General features: G+C 45.2%; 2 protein-coding genes across 3 annotated transcripts; both read right to left on the bottom strand.

Moving 5' to 3' along the window:
• Positions 1-3: 3 nt before the first annotated feature.
• LOC137173681 (basic helix-loop-helix domain-containing protein USF3) lies at positions 4-10,298 on the bottom strand. Its single transcript, XM_067578645.1, has 6 exons — positions 10,172-10,298; positions 8,862-8,893; positions 8,688-8,770; positions 8,389-8,485; positions 3,257-8,211; positions 4-2,395 (listed from the first exon to the last, which is right to left on the bottom strand). The coding sequence occupies exons 1-6, from the start codon at positions 10,213-10,215 to the stop codon at positions 587-589; spliced, it is 7,020 nt and encodes a 2,339-aa protein (XP_067434746.1). The 5' UTR covers positions 10,216-10,298; the 3' UTR covers positions 4-586.
• Positions 10,299-11,133: 835 nt separating this feature from the next.
• naa50 (N-alpha-acetyltransferase 50, NatE catalytic subunit) lies at positions 11,134-15,701 on the bottom strand. 2 transcript variants are annotated; one of them, XM_067577886.1, is made up of 5 exons: positions 15,500-15,701; positions 13,573-13,709; positions 13,009-13,128; positions 12,824-12,890; positions 11,134-12,607 (listed from the first exon to the last, which is right to left on the bottom strand). In XM_067577886.1, exons 1-5 carry the CDS (start codon positions 15,505-15,507, stop codon positions 12,430-12,432), a joined length of 510 nt encoding a protein of 169 aa, XP_067433987.1. In that variant the 5' UTR covers positions 15,508-15,701; the 3' UTR covers positions 11,134-12,429. The 2 variants fall into 2 exon arrangements, with proteins under 2 accessions (XP_067433987.1, XP_067433988.1); XM_067577887.1 differs by having other exon boundaries at positions 13,573-13,706.
• Positions 15,702-16,095: the final 394 nt, after the last annotated feature.

The following is a 16,095-nucleotide window of genomic DNA, read 5'->3' as shown; positions in this document are numbered from 1 at the left end:
ATACAAAGTTCTCCTTATAAACTTTATTAATCAATTTTCTATTTACAAATACATACATAATCTAACAATTCTGATATGAAACATTGGTATTTACAAAATATCTCTTGGAAAAAAACATTCTGTACAGAACAACCTGATATAAGTTAGTAAATTACATTGGTAGGTAACTGTGCAGAGGGTTTCTTAAATCACAGAGAATACATTGAATTCAAGTTCTAAACCTAAATTAGATTTTGTTTTACTACCAAACAGCTGGTTTAACCAACATTTCAAACAAAAAGCTTAAAAGGACCACATTTCCATGTCCCCTTATAAACAAAAGAGTTTTGAAATATTACAAATTATAACAATGACATCATACATATGCCAAAGGAACAAATTTGAGATTGAAATTGAGTGAATATGTAAACAACAAATCACCACCAAACTTCCTTGGTGTGTCATTTTAACCTAGAAACCATTCATCAGGTGCTTCACCACCACGTTCTGAACATTAAAAAGAACAATAAATCTCAAACTTATAATTAAACTCTTCCCTCCAGAACACCAGCCAACCATGGCGTTGAAAATGCAGCAGGAGCTCTCCTCACACAGCCGAGCTGCCGTCATGGCCCAGAATGTGGCTGATGTTGTGGGCAGGACGGTTGGGCTGCTTGCCAGAGTCGGCAGCTGACGTGTTGGAGAGAGACAGCAGGGGAGACATAGGCATGGCCGAGCCATCAGTGGGCATGCCTGTGGCGATCTCAGGGAACAGAGAAGTGAGGCTGAAGTTGGATATGTGCGGGGTGATTCCAGACGAGTTGGCGATAGGCATAGGGGGCATATCTGGGAGCAGGGGGAAGCTGGCCTGGCCAAAACCCACAGGGCGAGGCGGGGAAAGGATAGAGCCGAAGCGGTTGTTGAGCGGAGGAGCGCTACCCTTGTCTGCACTTGGGCTGGTGAACATTTGGTTGGGAAAGTATTGGAGGGTGACATCGCTGGGGAGGCTGGGATGGGCAGCTGGAGAATAGGAAGGATAGAAGGAGGGTAAAGTGTTCTGGGGCTCCACAGGCAGAAGGGACGGCGTACGGGAGGCGTTGGGCTGGCTGACTGGAGGGATGAATGTGGAGTTAGCATTGATGGGAGGTGGAGGATTCATCCCTCCCTCTGGAATAAAGGGGAAACCAAAGTTCTGCGCAAGGTGTTGGTCAGGAACCAGGTTGTTGTCGGTTGGAACCTGAGCACTATCTGCCATAAAGCGAACAATAGTGCTGCGCCGTGCCTCCCCTCCAGACTGCGGCCTGCTCAGCAACACCCCTCCTCCAGAGGGCAGAGGCAGGTGGCCCTCAGGTTCAAAGGGGTTACTTGATCTCAGAGTACCTGATCGAGGCCGGTCGCCAGGTCTCAGCTTAGTGGGCTGAGTATCGCGGGTGATGTGACGAGAGTGCTGGCTAACAGCAGTGGGCGGTCTGGAAGGGGCAGAGGAGCGGCCTGGCTCAGAGCTGCTGTGTGGGGTTGGAGGATGGGGGAGACCTGCTCGCACACCATGCATGTTACTATTGACCTGAGAAATGTGGCCCTTGTTGCCCTCTCCAAGACGCATAGCTGGGGCCTTCTGGGTCTGGGGCACACTGGGGCTGGAGGCCTTGGCCTGTATGTCTGCTGCAGAGCTTCCGGGCACGCAGCTGTACTCCATGCTGACTGGGGGGCAGCACTGCACTGCTCGTTGGTGGTTGCTCTGCTCAGGTAAGTGGGGGGAAAGGAGACTTTGCATGAAACTCTGATGACAACCTTCCTGCTCCCGGGGCAGCGCCGGTCCAACCTGTACTCCCTGTGAGCCGAGATGAACTCCAGTGTAGCCGCCACGGTTCCTGCCATCTGCTGGAGGGCCAACACCCATCCTGAACCCGCCCTGCTGCTGCCCCTGAGGTCCCCTCTGGGAGGGAGGCACCGACTTAGGGGCCATGTCACTTCCACGAGACACCTGTGCCTCAAAACCACTGAGTTGATGTGCTCCTGCTCCTCCACCCATGGCCTTGAAAGGTGGGCACTCAGACACCCGTTGAACATCGGCAGACCCTGGATGGTCTGAGGGCAGGCGGTTCTGTGGGTTGTGTGCAATGTTGGCCTTCCCACGTGATGTGTCCAGGTAACCCCGGAGGTCTGGTTGCTCCTGGGTGGCACCACGGCCAGGCTGAAGATGAAGACCCATGCGCTGCTGCTGTTCACCACTAGTGGAGCTTTTACCAATGAGTGCCTCCGCAGAGTAGTTGGAAACACGGTGGCGTTCCTGGCGTGACGGCGCACAGGCCAGATCAGACGATCGGGACACAGGATTACTGGAAGGAGAGATGAGCTGCTGCTCCAGAGTTCTAGAGCTCATCATCCTCTGCATAGCATTATGGTCCTGACCAGACTGAGGAGGAGGAGGAGAAAAAGTCAAGATGTTACTTCCGAACACAAGCCTGATTTATCAATGAATATCATCAATCAATCAATCAATCAACTTTAACTGCATTAGTCATCTGACCTGGAGAGACCCACCCATCCAAAAGCATGAATGAGTGCTTCAGAGATGAGGTTTGCCTACTTTAACGTCTTGTTTAAATATTTTCCCCTGACAGTTTCCAGACACAGTGTAAATTCAAAATAGTATAAATTAAATGTAATGACAGCCGACCAGGTATTACAATAATTTAAGTGGGTTTAACTTTAAAATAGTTCTAACCTCTTCTGTTTTTAGGGATTTTCATGCTACAACAGTGTAAATATAAGATGCTACAGCTACGTCTGTGTAAGAGAAATGCTGTTATTGGCCACAGTGTCCAATAGTATGACAAATTTACCCACCAGTTTGAACTTTTACCCTGGAAGACTGTACTGACAGAAATGTCACTGCTGAGGTTTTATAATTACTTTAATTTTAAATCACGTAATAATTTATTTAAGAAAATATCAGAAGTAATTACAAGTGTCCCTCACAAGTTACTAGTATTTAGTTTATTTTGTGACATCACACCAAGAAAGAAGTCACGCTACTTAATGCAGTTGTTAAGTTGTGAACAGCCAATGCTTAGTAAACTTTACCTGATAAATGACTATCAATTTTAAATGTATACTTGCTGCATTTTCTGTTAGTTATATAATAAAAGTTGGTTCAACTAGTTGTTTATCAAATACATCCTATATTATTTTGGCAATAGAAAATGCAGCCAGCTTAACAGAACGAACAAACAAAGTCATACTGTCATATTCTGCATCATGTGACGCTACCAACCTTGAGGTGCTCCTGCTGGGCCAGGTGGCTGCTGTGGTGGGCCCTGGGTCCTGCTGCCTGGGCTTCACAGCTTTTCTCCTGGTGCCTAAAGTGCTGCTGTTGCTGCTGGATCTGCTGCTGAAGATGCTGCTGGTGTCTGGAGTGAGAGCTCTGCTGCTGCTGTAACTGCTGCTGCTGCTGTTGGTGTTGTTGATGCTGCGTCTGTGGCTGCTGTTGATGTGTCTGTTGTTGGTGTTGTTGGTGCTGAGATTGTTGGTGTTGGGTTGGTTGCTGATGCTGTTGTGATTGTTGGTGTGACTGTTGTGGATGCTGCTGTGACTGCTGCTGCTGCTGTGTGTGCTGTTGATGCTGAGTCTGTTGCTGTTGATGTGAGTGCTGCTGCTGAACTCCAGACTTTTCCAGGTGATGTTGCTTCGGTTGCAGGCCAGCAGGCGAACCAGTCTGATTGCCTCTGACAAGACTCCGCTTCTTCTGCACATGCGACTGCTGCTGCTCCTGCTGCTGCTGCTGAAGCGCCCTCTGGTGTAGTGAGTGCCGCTGTGCAGGGTCAGGCTGTGTCAGGTGGTGTTGTAAATGATACAGATGGTGTCTCTGTTGTTCTTGCTGCTGCTGTTTCATGTAAAGGTTCCCTCCCAGATGCTGGCCAGGCTGAGTTGCAGCATGCTGTGGATGACCCTGGGGCAGATGAAGGACCCCTGGCTGGTTCTGCTCAGGGGGTCCTTGAGGAGGGCAGTGGCCATCTGTGGGCCGAACCACAGGGCTCATGAAAGAGTTTGTGGAGAAGAGGGGACCCCCACCTTCAGAATTAATCCTTGTCATTATGGCTGAGGAGGTGGGGGGCAGCTGTCCCACCATCATCTGGCTGTGATCTGGTGCTTTTACGTCCATATGGCTAACAGTGGTAGCTGCTGGAGGGCAAGGCTTGGGCCGTTTTCCAGTGTTTAGCATCACCTCCTCCTGGGCCTGCCGCTTGGAGATGATCTTCACTTGTCGCTCAACCACACCAGCTCCAGCCTGAGCCCTCATTAATGCAGTTTTTATAGGGGTGTACTCATTCAGCTGAGCTGCACCTGAGCAGGGTGAGAGTGCATTGTTTGAGGGTTGGGATATGTGGGCTGAGGTCCCCACAGGTGAGGGAACTGAGCCCTGTTGGCCAGCCAGACTGGGAGAGCCGGGATAGGGCTGCTGATTGGAGCTGGGTCTGATTAGGTTGTTTACACTGAGGCTAGCCACGGTGCCACTCTGAGAGGAGCTGAGAGACTGAGACTGGGAGTATGAGATGAGATGAGATGAGTTTTGTGGATGTCTGCTTCCGCTGGGCCCACTGACAGACCCCTCCCCAACCTGTCCTCTGACAGATACCTGGACTGCGGGTTTAACAGTTACTGTGTCCAAGGGTTTAGTCACTTTAGCTTGCTGTTGTCCAGCTGAGCCTCTTTCTTTACTACTAGACACTGTTGAAGTTTTTGGGGGCTCCCATGTGGCAGTGGTGGGGTTTGTTGGAGCAGTGTTTTCCCCAGAGCACCCTCCAGTCCTCCTCCCAGGACTGTCCTGTTCTAGCATGGCCAAAGCCAGCATCTCTGCCTGTTCAGACGTGAATGTAAATGTTCCAAAGGAGCCAGATGACGCACTAATACTGTGACCCTGGGGAAGCATGGATGCCACAGAGAACCCTCTGCCTCCCCCAGCCCCTGTAGACATGGGAGAATCTGTCTGTCTGATAGATGTCATAGGGTGCTCTATAGTTTGATCATCTAGGTTAGTGTACACCTGTTGAGACGGGACAAAATCCTTCCTAGAAGGAGTGTCAGACGTGGCTGCCACCAAGCCCTCTTTCTCTGCTGCTGCGGAGTGTCTTCCATCTTGAACCTCACTGTTCCTTACAGGGGGCTGGGGTGGTTTGACTTCAGCAGGATGGCAGGGGGGGAGAATGGGCATGTTCACAACAGTCTGCTGTGTTGGAGCTCTAGTGGTTGTGACCCTTTTCCTGAACTCTGAACTTGTTGTAGGGGCTGTAACGGAGCTATGGGCTGCAGAAAAAGTTGGTGCAACGGATGAGACTGCTACAGTTGTGGACACAGAGGGTGAAATGATGGGCTGAGAATCAGGTTTATTACAGGAAGGAGGATCTTGGGTATTAGATCCCTGGTTATGACATACTGACGGTGGTTGGGTAGCCTGGTTTAACGATACTGCTGCAGTGGCTGTGGTGCAGACTGGAGTCAGACATGCAGTTGAAACAGTGGTGGAAGTGTACTGAGCCTCAGCGGCACCTGCGGAACTGACCACAGATCTACTCTGTCTAGAAACAGCAGAGGTAGCGGCTGACTTACTTTGTGTTGTGCTAGTTGCTGTACTGGTGGTTAGCTGTTTCACCTCTGACACAGAGAGTTTGGTTACAGTTGAGTTGTTGCCAGATTCTACAGCAGATTTACTCTCAATGGCCACAGTTGTACTAACTGATGGCTTGACTGATGTGGCACTAACAGTTGTAACTGCAGTTGCCATACCACTAGTGTTTGTATGACTGAATAAAACATCACTCTGAGTTGCACTGCCAGAGCTTTTGCTCTGTGTGTGGGATTGGCTAAATACAGTCGGCCCGCTAGATGAACTACACACAATCATTTTCTGTGTTGTTTGTGCAGAAGTGACATTTCCAATAGCTCCACTGCAATCTGTCGTTGTGACAGCTGTGGTACAAGTGGGGGTAATGTCTGTGACTTTTACAGTTGAGCATTGCGACACTGTAACCGTCTGATCTTCTCCTGCAGCAGCCACGGGCTTAGCTGAAACAGCAACAGCAGGCTGCACCTGACTGAGCTCTTTCTTCTTGGCTGGTTTGGTCCTTTTAGCTGTTAACCTCTTTGTATTGACAGCTGTGCGAAGCCTCTTTCCTGAAGCCTTAGAGGCATTAACCACCAGCCCTGATTTCACTGGGCTCAAACAAGGGACCTGCAATTGCCTCACAGGTAGAGCAAGTGTGGTTACAGGGAGGGGCGCTGGAGCAGGAGGTTGTTGCTGCTTCTGCTGGGTAACTGATGATGGAGCAGCTGGAGGTTGACCATTGTTCTGGCTAGAAATGGTAAGTGGAAGGCCCTGAGAGATGCTCTGGTTGAGACTGCTGAGGGCCCCTAAACTGTTGAGGGCCACATTAGTAGTTGGTTCCTCAGTGGTGGTGGGCTGGACCAGCTGTAGTGTACTCTGGCCACCCTGGGAGTTGGCTTTTTCAGAGGTCTTCATGGGCTGCAGGGCAAACACCTGGCCGTTCACAGTGATAGTCTGTGGGGTTGGAGGAACCGTTGGGGAAGCGGATGCCTGGGTGACCTGCAGAGGATGGTTCATTTGAGGCTGAACAGGGCGTGGGAGAATATGCACCAGCTGCTTTCCCCCAACACTTTGTAAGGAAGTGGCAGACGTTGAACTGCTGGTTGTAGGTATTTGAGTGGACAAAGCAGGTACTGCAGCGGGCACAGCAGCAGGCACCATGCCGACCTGAGGATTTTGAGGGGCAGGTGCAGCCTGATTGGGTGCCTGGATGATTACAATATGCTGACAGGGTGTCTGATTGGTTACTTCCTCCCTTATAACCGACTGTGTAGGGCAGGCATTGGCCTGCTGCAGGATGACCACACTTGGGTTGTTGTTGTTAGTGTTTTGTGGCGCTGTTACCCCTGAGGCTGTTCCTCCAGTTGGATTGACCTGCAGCACCTGCATGGTCTGAAGAAGGGGCAGCACAGTGGCCTGTGGCTGAGGCACCAGGGTTGGCTGAGGGAGGGGTTGAGGCTGAGGAATGAGGGCTGTCGGAGGATGGGGAACCAGTGATGCAGGTTGGAGTACAGCAGACTGGGGTTGTGACACGATGGCAGGGTGAGCAACCACAGCTGGCTTGGGCAGAACAGCACACTGAGTTTGGGGGGCTAGGACAGGCTGTGCCTGATTCAGGATTGCTGGCCGTAACTGCGGTGGTCTCTGAAAGGGCTGCGTTTGAATGTGGGCTGTAATGGGTGCTTGTTGTACAGAAACATGAGGTTGCATCTGTATTTGAATGGGCTGAACAGATGGTTTGTTGCCCATGGGACACACAGTCACCTGCTGGACAGCCTGGGTGGTGTTGCTAACCTCTGCGGTGGGAAGACTCTGGCAGACTGGCTGCACTGTGTTCCCTGCCATCTGCAGTGTTGTCCAGGTGGTCTGTGTGCTGCCTGCTGTCCCAGCCCTAAGAAGGGCTTGGTTGTTAGGGATAGCAGTGTAACTTACATTCCTGATGGCAGTGTCCTGTGTGACCCAAGAGCAGACCTCTGAGGCTGCTGCTCTAGAGGTGGTTACAGTCTGTGTTAGCGTGGTGAGGCTGGACACAGGTGGAGCAGGGCTTTCAGTGGGGATCTGTGAGGCTGAAGTAGCTGCTATGTTCAGGGTCTGGGCTGGGGCTGCAGGCTGAGGTTGCTGGGGCAGGGCGGTGGTGACTGTAGGGAGCTGGAGGGTGATGTAAGACACAGAAGGTGGCAGAGTGGGGGGTGCAGCCGGTTTCTCAATCACACACTGCTCTACCACTCTCAGGCCTGGCGTAGACTGGGCGGGAGTGACAGTTGATCCAGGGAGAAGAGCAGGGGTGGAAGAGGAGGTATTAACTTGCAGCAGGGCTCCATTAACTCTTAACCCGGCACTGACCTCAGAAGGTGGCTGAAGAATTAATGTTTCAGAAGGCTGTTTTCCTGGGCTTGTCTCCTTCCCTGCCGGGCACATCACGTTGCCATTGGAATAGACAATGATTCCCTTTGGGAGTTGATGGGTGGGAGTCACTTTTGCCACCTTGGCACATCGCTGTTTGCCCTTCCAGTGGATAGTGGGGTCTTCCAGAAGGTTAATGTCGTGGGCTTTGAGGAGCTCGATGTAGTGAGCACTCTCCTTCCGCAGCTCCTCCAACTGACGCCGCAGTCGACGGATCTCCTCAGCTGCACCAAGACCAAGCACACATACCACATAATGATCTATCAAGTGAACATCCTGTATATAATCATTCTTTCATAAATCAATACTGACATATACACATAATGACACAATGTATAAATGTATAATTGTGGGAGGTTCCTGGTGTGCCTGGCTGCAAATGTGTGATTATTTAACTTCACCTTGGACTTTATCCCCTCCTTCCAGAAGCATTGTGTCATTTTGTTTCTTCAGTTCAGTGATGTAGCGAAAAGCCTGGTCCAAGATCATGTTCTTACTCTAAATAGGATAAAAGTTTGATATCAGAATATGCCACATAAAAGGATACTTGTGGTTCACATATATATCCATATTAAATAAGTGAAACAAAATAGTAGTTCAGTCTGATTATCAGGCTATAAACTCAGCAGCTTATACAGAAAACAATTTGATCATAATGGGCTGCTGATGAGGAAAAACAGTATGGCGACTTGTCTCTTACCTGTTTAAGTGCCTGGGAACAGGGCAGAAGATTACCAATGCGGTTAATCCCAGCATTGATCTTCTCTTTTCTGTGTCTCTCAACTAAATAAAGACAAAACAAAACCTTAATGCCCAGTTACATTTAATTTGATGCCCCACAGTAAAGTAGTGTTCACTAAGCAGCAAGGTTCACCTGCATTGTGGGATTCTTTGTTTTTCTTCTTTCTGCAAAAAATAAAATAATTGTTAATATGTCTTTTTATTGCAATTGTGTACTATCATTCAAGATTCATATTCAACTTTTAACTCAAAAATTTAAAAATGAACTAGGCTTCTTGTATAGAATTAAAGGCTTTCTTTTTCTTTTAAATAATTATATGCAAAATAATAACAAACACTTGCTCAGGGAAAACACCCATAGATCAAATCAGAAATATATATGTCTATCAGGTCATTATCTTTGTCAATTTCCATTTAGTCTACAGTGTCACTTCCTCCCTTTGGGATAATGTCCATTTCTCCCATTTTTCTCCATTTGGGCTTCTTGCAGTATCACAATGTGTGTCACTTTTTCCATCAAACAGATTTCCTCGACTATCTGTGTCCACTGGTCCAAAGTTGGTGGGTCAGTTTTACCCCATTTACCCTTTTTACAAGCCACTACTAATATTTTGACCAGGTAATCATCATTGTGCTCTATAGGTCCAGCAGAGAAATATCCATAGCAATATTGTATTTTAATATTTTTTCATTGTTGTACATACTGTTTCCCAGAATTTGGTTATTTTGGGGTATTTCCAGAATACATGACCATGACCAACATTTACAGATGCTGTCTGTATTTCTCAAACAATAAACCTATTGTGCAGTCAACCTTAATGTCTGTCCTTGACTATGAAGATATTCTGTACTGTCATGCTGCCCCATCATCACTTCAGCAGTTAAACCCTGCTTATCACAGTACATTACGCTTCATCACAAATGACAAATTTCATATTCATCATTGTCCTCTGTATCACAAGGTTGGATGGATTTCATGATATTCATCTATGAAGCTCTACTGTTAAAGCTTCCAAACTACCTCACATCTTTTCTCTCCTCTCATTTAAATCTAGTACCTACAGTACATGATCCAGTAAATACTTAACCTTAGAATCCCTCATGTTCGCACTAATATTAACAGAACTGGTTTCATGCATCTTTTAGATGGAATGAACTGCAAACTGCCCTCAAACTTAACCCTTTGATTCCTCTTGCAGATGTTAAAGCTTTATTATCTGATGTATTTTTCTGACTTTTGTAACTGTTTTTCTTAATTCTTTGTTGGTTGTGTTAAATGTGTTGTTCTGGTTGTGCTCTTATGACTGTTTCTTGTTCTCAGGTCTCTCTTGAGAAAAGAGGTATTGATCTCAATGAGACTGCATGATTAAATTAATTTAAGTGCTTGTAATGATAATTTGGTTAAAGACAGCAATGACGAGCAGACGATTCAGACATTCTTACTTAGGTTTACGACCAGGTGTCTGAGTTTCAGTCATCTCTGGCATCCTGTCCCAACAGTTGCCTGTGTGATAAGGTACTAGACCAGTCAACACATTCACCAGCTGGACCTCACATCCCTTCCGTGCCCGTACTGCAAATAAACAACATGAAACATACAATATTAATAAGCACGATGACATCAGACAACATTAGACTATAACGCACAATAAGTCTGCAGCAATGTTGTCACAGTAGAAATAAAATCAGAAGCCTTGTTAAGATAACAGCCTCAACTACTACAACAAGCTGGTGTAGATTTACTAGCTTTACAGCTAACATAAACTCATTTAGCTGCATATTACATCTTTATTAAAGCATGATTAAAGAATCACACATACAGTTAAGAGTTCTGCTTTACGTGTCGACACAAAACGATGTTTAGATAGTTGTATCTCGTCACTTAACCAGCCACAAACAAGCAACCTGAGCTATTACCTATCCAGCTAACCTAGCTTTCTTTCGCTAACAGCTAGCTTAGCTCCGCTACAAGGTATGATTATTAAACAAAGCAGAGGCAGGTTTATTCACGGTTCTGCTGTTAAAACGCTACTAATGGAGTGTAGTTGGCACTCACCTGTAGTCTCGCATTTTAGAGACTGTCCCTGCGAGAAGTTAAAGAGATTGGAGGCTAACTGTTAGCTAGCAAGCCATTCAACTCAACTCATCTCTCAAAACAATCTTTGTAGATCTAACTTGGTGCAGAAAGAGGAGGGCTCTGTGGGAGCTGTCAGCCAATAGCATTTCAAATACGGGAGGTCTCAGCCAATCAACATCCAAGGATGGGTTTACACAGAATGGAGCTATACATTCATGTTAAATTTCTCGCAGGAAATGTTTTTAAGTTAACTATCAACTATAATCTTGTGATAATTAGCTCATAAATCATCGTGGACATAGAACAGAAGAAGACAATTAGTAACACATTTACTGCAAATAGTAATTCCTTTATTTAGACGTTAAAAAGTCTTACAATATAGAGCTCCAGAAAAGATAAAATTCTTCAAAAGAAAGGAAAAACATGCTTATACTACAGTGGAGAGGACACAACTCTCCTTGCATGCAGAGGGGTCAGAGCTTCCTCTGGGTGATACACTGTTTGAGAGACCATAACAAAAAACTCCCACACTATCAGCTGAGCTTCAAATGAAGCTGACTGAGGCAGGAAGTTTGAGAAGACCATTTCTGCAAAGTGGCTACATAAGGTGCCAAAGGTGTTAAAGGTAAGATGTCTTTAAACACATCCATGTGTTTAAAGACACACATCCTCACACACCTTTATTTTACTACTGAAAAATAATGCCCAAATCCAATCCTAAACATGTTATTTGGACTTCCCTCACATGACACTGTGGAGCGCCCTTCTGAGAAACTTCTCTCATGCCTTAATATTTCTTAATGTTTTCACTCCAAGCAGTAAACCCAGGAGAATCTCTGAACCATTTGCCATCTCGATGTAAAAAATTAAAATAACAGAAACAGTTGAAGGGGAATTAAATTAAACAGCCTGGAAAATAAAGTTATTCAGAAATTATGAGTGGTGACCACATCTTCCCACCACCTCAAAACCGTTCAGCCTTCCATACGCCCGTATCGAGGGGAGTTGCATTTCTGCTATTCCCTCTCTGGACATGACATATCAACAAACTGGTCAGACTCATTTCCCATAAATCCCAGGGTTCAGGTGGTAAGGGAATAGAGTTGTGACTGCTCCACGAAAACAACCCAAAGCGTCACTCCAAGCTGACCAGCTGGGACTGTGTGTGTGTGTGTGTGTGTGTCAGTGATGGTCTTTCAAACACTTTTACCGCTTCAAACCAACTGTTTTCTTTTGCTCAAAAGTATAGATATGTCCCCGTTAGCTTTATAACCGCATACAAACAACTCAAACACAAACAGTATGATTTGCAAACACCACACTCTCCCCCTCCACCAGGTCTAAAACTGTCTGAAGTTGGCATCTGTGTCAATAGGAGCACTTTTGGATACTGGAATTTTTGTCATTTTCAATTATGTGTACGAGGAAAGGGGAGCAAAAAAAAAAAATGCAAAAATCAAAGGGGACCCCTTTGCAAAATAAATGCAATTTTTGTACTTTAAATTTGTTTTCTCTTTTTAGCGTCCTTTGAAGAAAGTGTTGAATGTGTCGACCCTGGGGCATTTGTCACAGTTCTGTTTCTGTGGAGGTGGGCACATATGTGCTCTTTCCGAAAGCTGTGCCCCTACTCTGCCTTCTGAAGCTCTCCGGTGGGGGGTGCACATGGGCTGCGCAGGCTCTTCTGCAACACATGGGCATCTGCAGGCTCTATCCTCTTGTAGTAATTCTTTTTTGTTTCGATGATTTCAAAGCCAAACTTCTGGTAAAAGTCGATGGCTGACTCATTGCTGATCTGCACATGACTGCAAAAAAAGAACTCGAGTTAATTGTAAAAAGTCACATTTAACAATAGGATTAATGTGGATTTATGTTTATTGTAGTGCTGAGAGAAATCAGTGAGTTTTATCAGTATCAGCTAAAAAAAAAAAAAAAAAACGTAAAAAGATCTGATTAATTGACAATGAAAAGAACTAGTAGCTGCAGCCTTAGTTTACTCCATGTACACCTTAGACACTTACAGGTAAATGTTGTCAAAAGTGCCATCCTTCTCACAGATGTTTAGCACATGATTCAGCATCTTTGTACCTTGAGAGACAAAGACAAAATGAAAGTTGGTGAAAAATAAAAACACCGCTAGATCACTACAATGCCATAAAATACAGTGGGGTGTTTCTTAGTCCCCTGGAGATGCAGAGTCTCTTACCAATTCCAAGTCTACGGTAGGGCGCTAGACAGCCGAGCGTCATGATGTACAGTCTCTTCTGGTTCTGAGAGTGGTCCACTCTGCAGCACACAGCTCCCACTGCAATGTCATTGAAGTATGCTGCAAGACAAAAAAAAAAAAAACAAGCAACGCTGAAACAACAGCAGCAGACAGGGGTCCCTTCCTTCATTATAATTTCAGACGCAATGACTGCCAAGAGAGCAGAGGGCGGGGAAATTTGAGGTTTTGTTGACAGTGCAGTAACTGGCCTCAGTATAGGAAAAAATGTAAAAAAATATTGTGAAACACATGAATTGGCCTCCACATATCCTTTGACAAAAAACTTGTGTGGAAATCGAGCAGTTAAAAGAATACTTTCTATTAACATGGTTATTGGGTCCCTTGCATTTCATTTACTGGCCTGGATCCTGCCACTAATTTCTGTGTGTCTTCACTCTCATTAACATCCCACTATCATCATAATAAAGAACTTGCAACATGATTTTTCAAAAAGGATTTATTCAGAGTTACGTGTGTGAAAGTTACATGAGTGATGTCTCTTACCTAGCTTTGCAAGCTCTCCAACTTCCAGCACATCTTTGTAAAACTTGTCGTTGTAGCTGACAGGGAAGATGACCTGGTTCAGGCGTTTCAACTGCTTAATGTTGTGGGGCGTAACATCCCCCAGCTCGATCCGGCTACTGGAACAAGAGCAAAACGGTCAAATGGCTGACAAGAGGTACACATTTATATTCAGGATAAACTGACTCAAAATGCATTAAAGATCCACTGTGCAGGAGCAAGACGAACAACAGCAAGCCGCACCATCTTGAGACTTTAACATTGATATTTAACATTAGGCTGCTGGGCTCTTGCAATTTTTTTCCTCCAAACTCACCACCTGGATGCAGTTTCTTTTTTTCTATAAAAGTTGTGTATTTTAGAGCTGAAACAATTAAATGACTAATTGATTGGTTGATCTGATTGTCAGAAAATTAAATCAACACAAATGTAATCATCAAAAGTAGTTTGAGATTTTTCCAAGCAAAAACGCCCAACATTACCAGTTGCAGCTTCTTAATTGTGAGGATTTGCTGCTGTTCTTCGTCTTGTAAACCAAACATCTTCAGATTTTGGACTCTTGATCAGACAAAACAAGCTATTTAAAGATGAAGAGACATTTTATAGACCAAGCGACTAATCAGTAATTGAAATAATTGTTAGTTGCACCCCTATTTAATACCCTTAAATCAATCCACTGCCAATCCAGTAGTGGTGGAAGCTGTGCTATTGCTCCACAGCACTGTGAGCTGCCACAGTGTTGTCCTGGTGTTTAAAGTCCCCTCCTCTCAAAAATACGCTTTTCTTCTTGTTACTACAGTTGAACGTTTGAGCTTCACCGTACAGAGTTTTGACACTAGAAGGCTGTTTTCACATTCATCTGCTGAAAGTGGAAAGTTTCTCTCATTGAAAATCTGATTTTAAGAGTTGGGCCGGCAAGCATGATTTGTGACATCACAAATAGTTTGGAAGTCAATCATGATCCAATATTCAACTTACACAGGTGTGATGTGGAGACTTGAAGCCTCCAGTGCACATACAATGAGAATGGACTTTACAACAAAATAGGAGACTTGGTGCGTCCAGCAGTTAAACTGATTGTTTTTTTGTTTTTTTTAATGAGTGAGAAGGAGTAGATGTCATGGTAAGGATTATAACACAATAATTTAACTTCTTTTGGTGGGAAAACGATATCAGAGACAAATTATTATTCAAAGTAGAGTATTTCATATACATCTTAAACATGTCTGGAGGGGATCTGTAAGTAAGCGGCCCAAACACAACACTCCAGTTTGCCTGGTTGAGGGGTTCACTGTGGTATTTATAGGATTGACTACACCCCCACCCCCCAAAAAATACAAAAAAAGCTGTTGTTTCATTGGGATGTGCAGTAATGTACAGTACCAGCATCACACACGTCTATACAAAACTATCTGAACACCCACAGTTCAGTGTTAATCGCCCCTCATGTCATCTGACACAGCTAGTGTTTTTACTGGCAGATCAAGTTTCACCGAGCAAGCTGGCACAAAGTGTAACTGTGTCGGTAACAGAGCTGACCAGCATTTACTGACAAGCTTGTCTATAGGAAAAGTTGACTTGCTGGGCTACTTTAAGATGACTTGAGCTGCAGAGATCCAGTGTCTGCATGTTTAGCTTAGCTGAAGTGGCTTTACTGACTCAGCTTCCCGGCGGTAGCTTGCTAGTTAGCACCGCTTCTACGCGATTTAAATGAACCGACAATCAGCTTAAGTTGACGGGACTATCCGTGACTAGACTGTTTCGGTAGCGGCGCTGCCGTTTGCTGTTTTTATCCTACACCAGAATAAAAATAGCTTAGCCAGCTAGCTTAGCCTCGCCGTCTCCTCCCCTTGTAAAAAACTTTACTCGTGCTAATCTACTTATTCGTGACTCAAAAACGTACACTCACCCTTTCATTGTAAACAGATATTATCCCTTATTTTCGACGAGGCTGAACTTTACAGTTGTTTAGGGTAAAAAAGGAGGGATTTTGACAGAGTAAGGGTCGGGGATGCCTCCCGTTTTACCCTCCACATGTAGCTAGTTGCGATGGTTGCTGTTAGCTTAGCCGCCGCCGCCGCACTCCTTCTCCACGACTGTCAACCCTGACCCCCGCATGCGCACAAGCACTGCTGCATGTTCAACGAGATTATTGTGACCTGAGTTTAGTCTCTCAGGCTCAACACCGTCCCAACGGTTAGTTATGTTTATTTTACTATGAGATTAAATTTGTGTCATAATAATTGAACAAAATCTCCAAAGAATCAAAAAAAAAAAAAAAAAAAAAAAAAAAAAAAAATTAAAGTAAAAAATAAACTGGAAGGAATAAAATGACCTGAAATGCAAAACTTACAATACTTCCTATAATAATATAATGCTCACTGGGGGCAATTTTCTGCTGTACTTTTAATACGTTGTTTAAATTAAGCTGATAATACTATCGTATACTGTGTACCGATACACCGTACTGTAATTGCTGTACGTTACTGTATTGGTACTTTTCTT

The sequence above is a fragment of the Thunnus thynnus genome, chromosome 21 (assembly GCF_963924715.1).
Source record: "Thunnus thynnus chromosome 21, fThuThy2.1, whole genome shotgun sequence".
NCBI classification, from domain to species: domain Eukaryota; kingdom Metazoa; phylum Chordata; class Actinopteri; order Scombriformes; family Scombridae; genus Thunnus; species Thunnus thynnus.
This window is presented reverse-complemented; position numbering and strand designations above follow the sequence as displayed.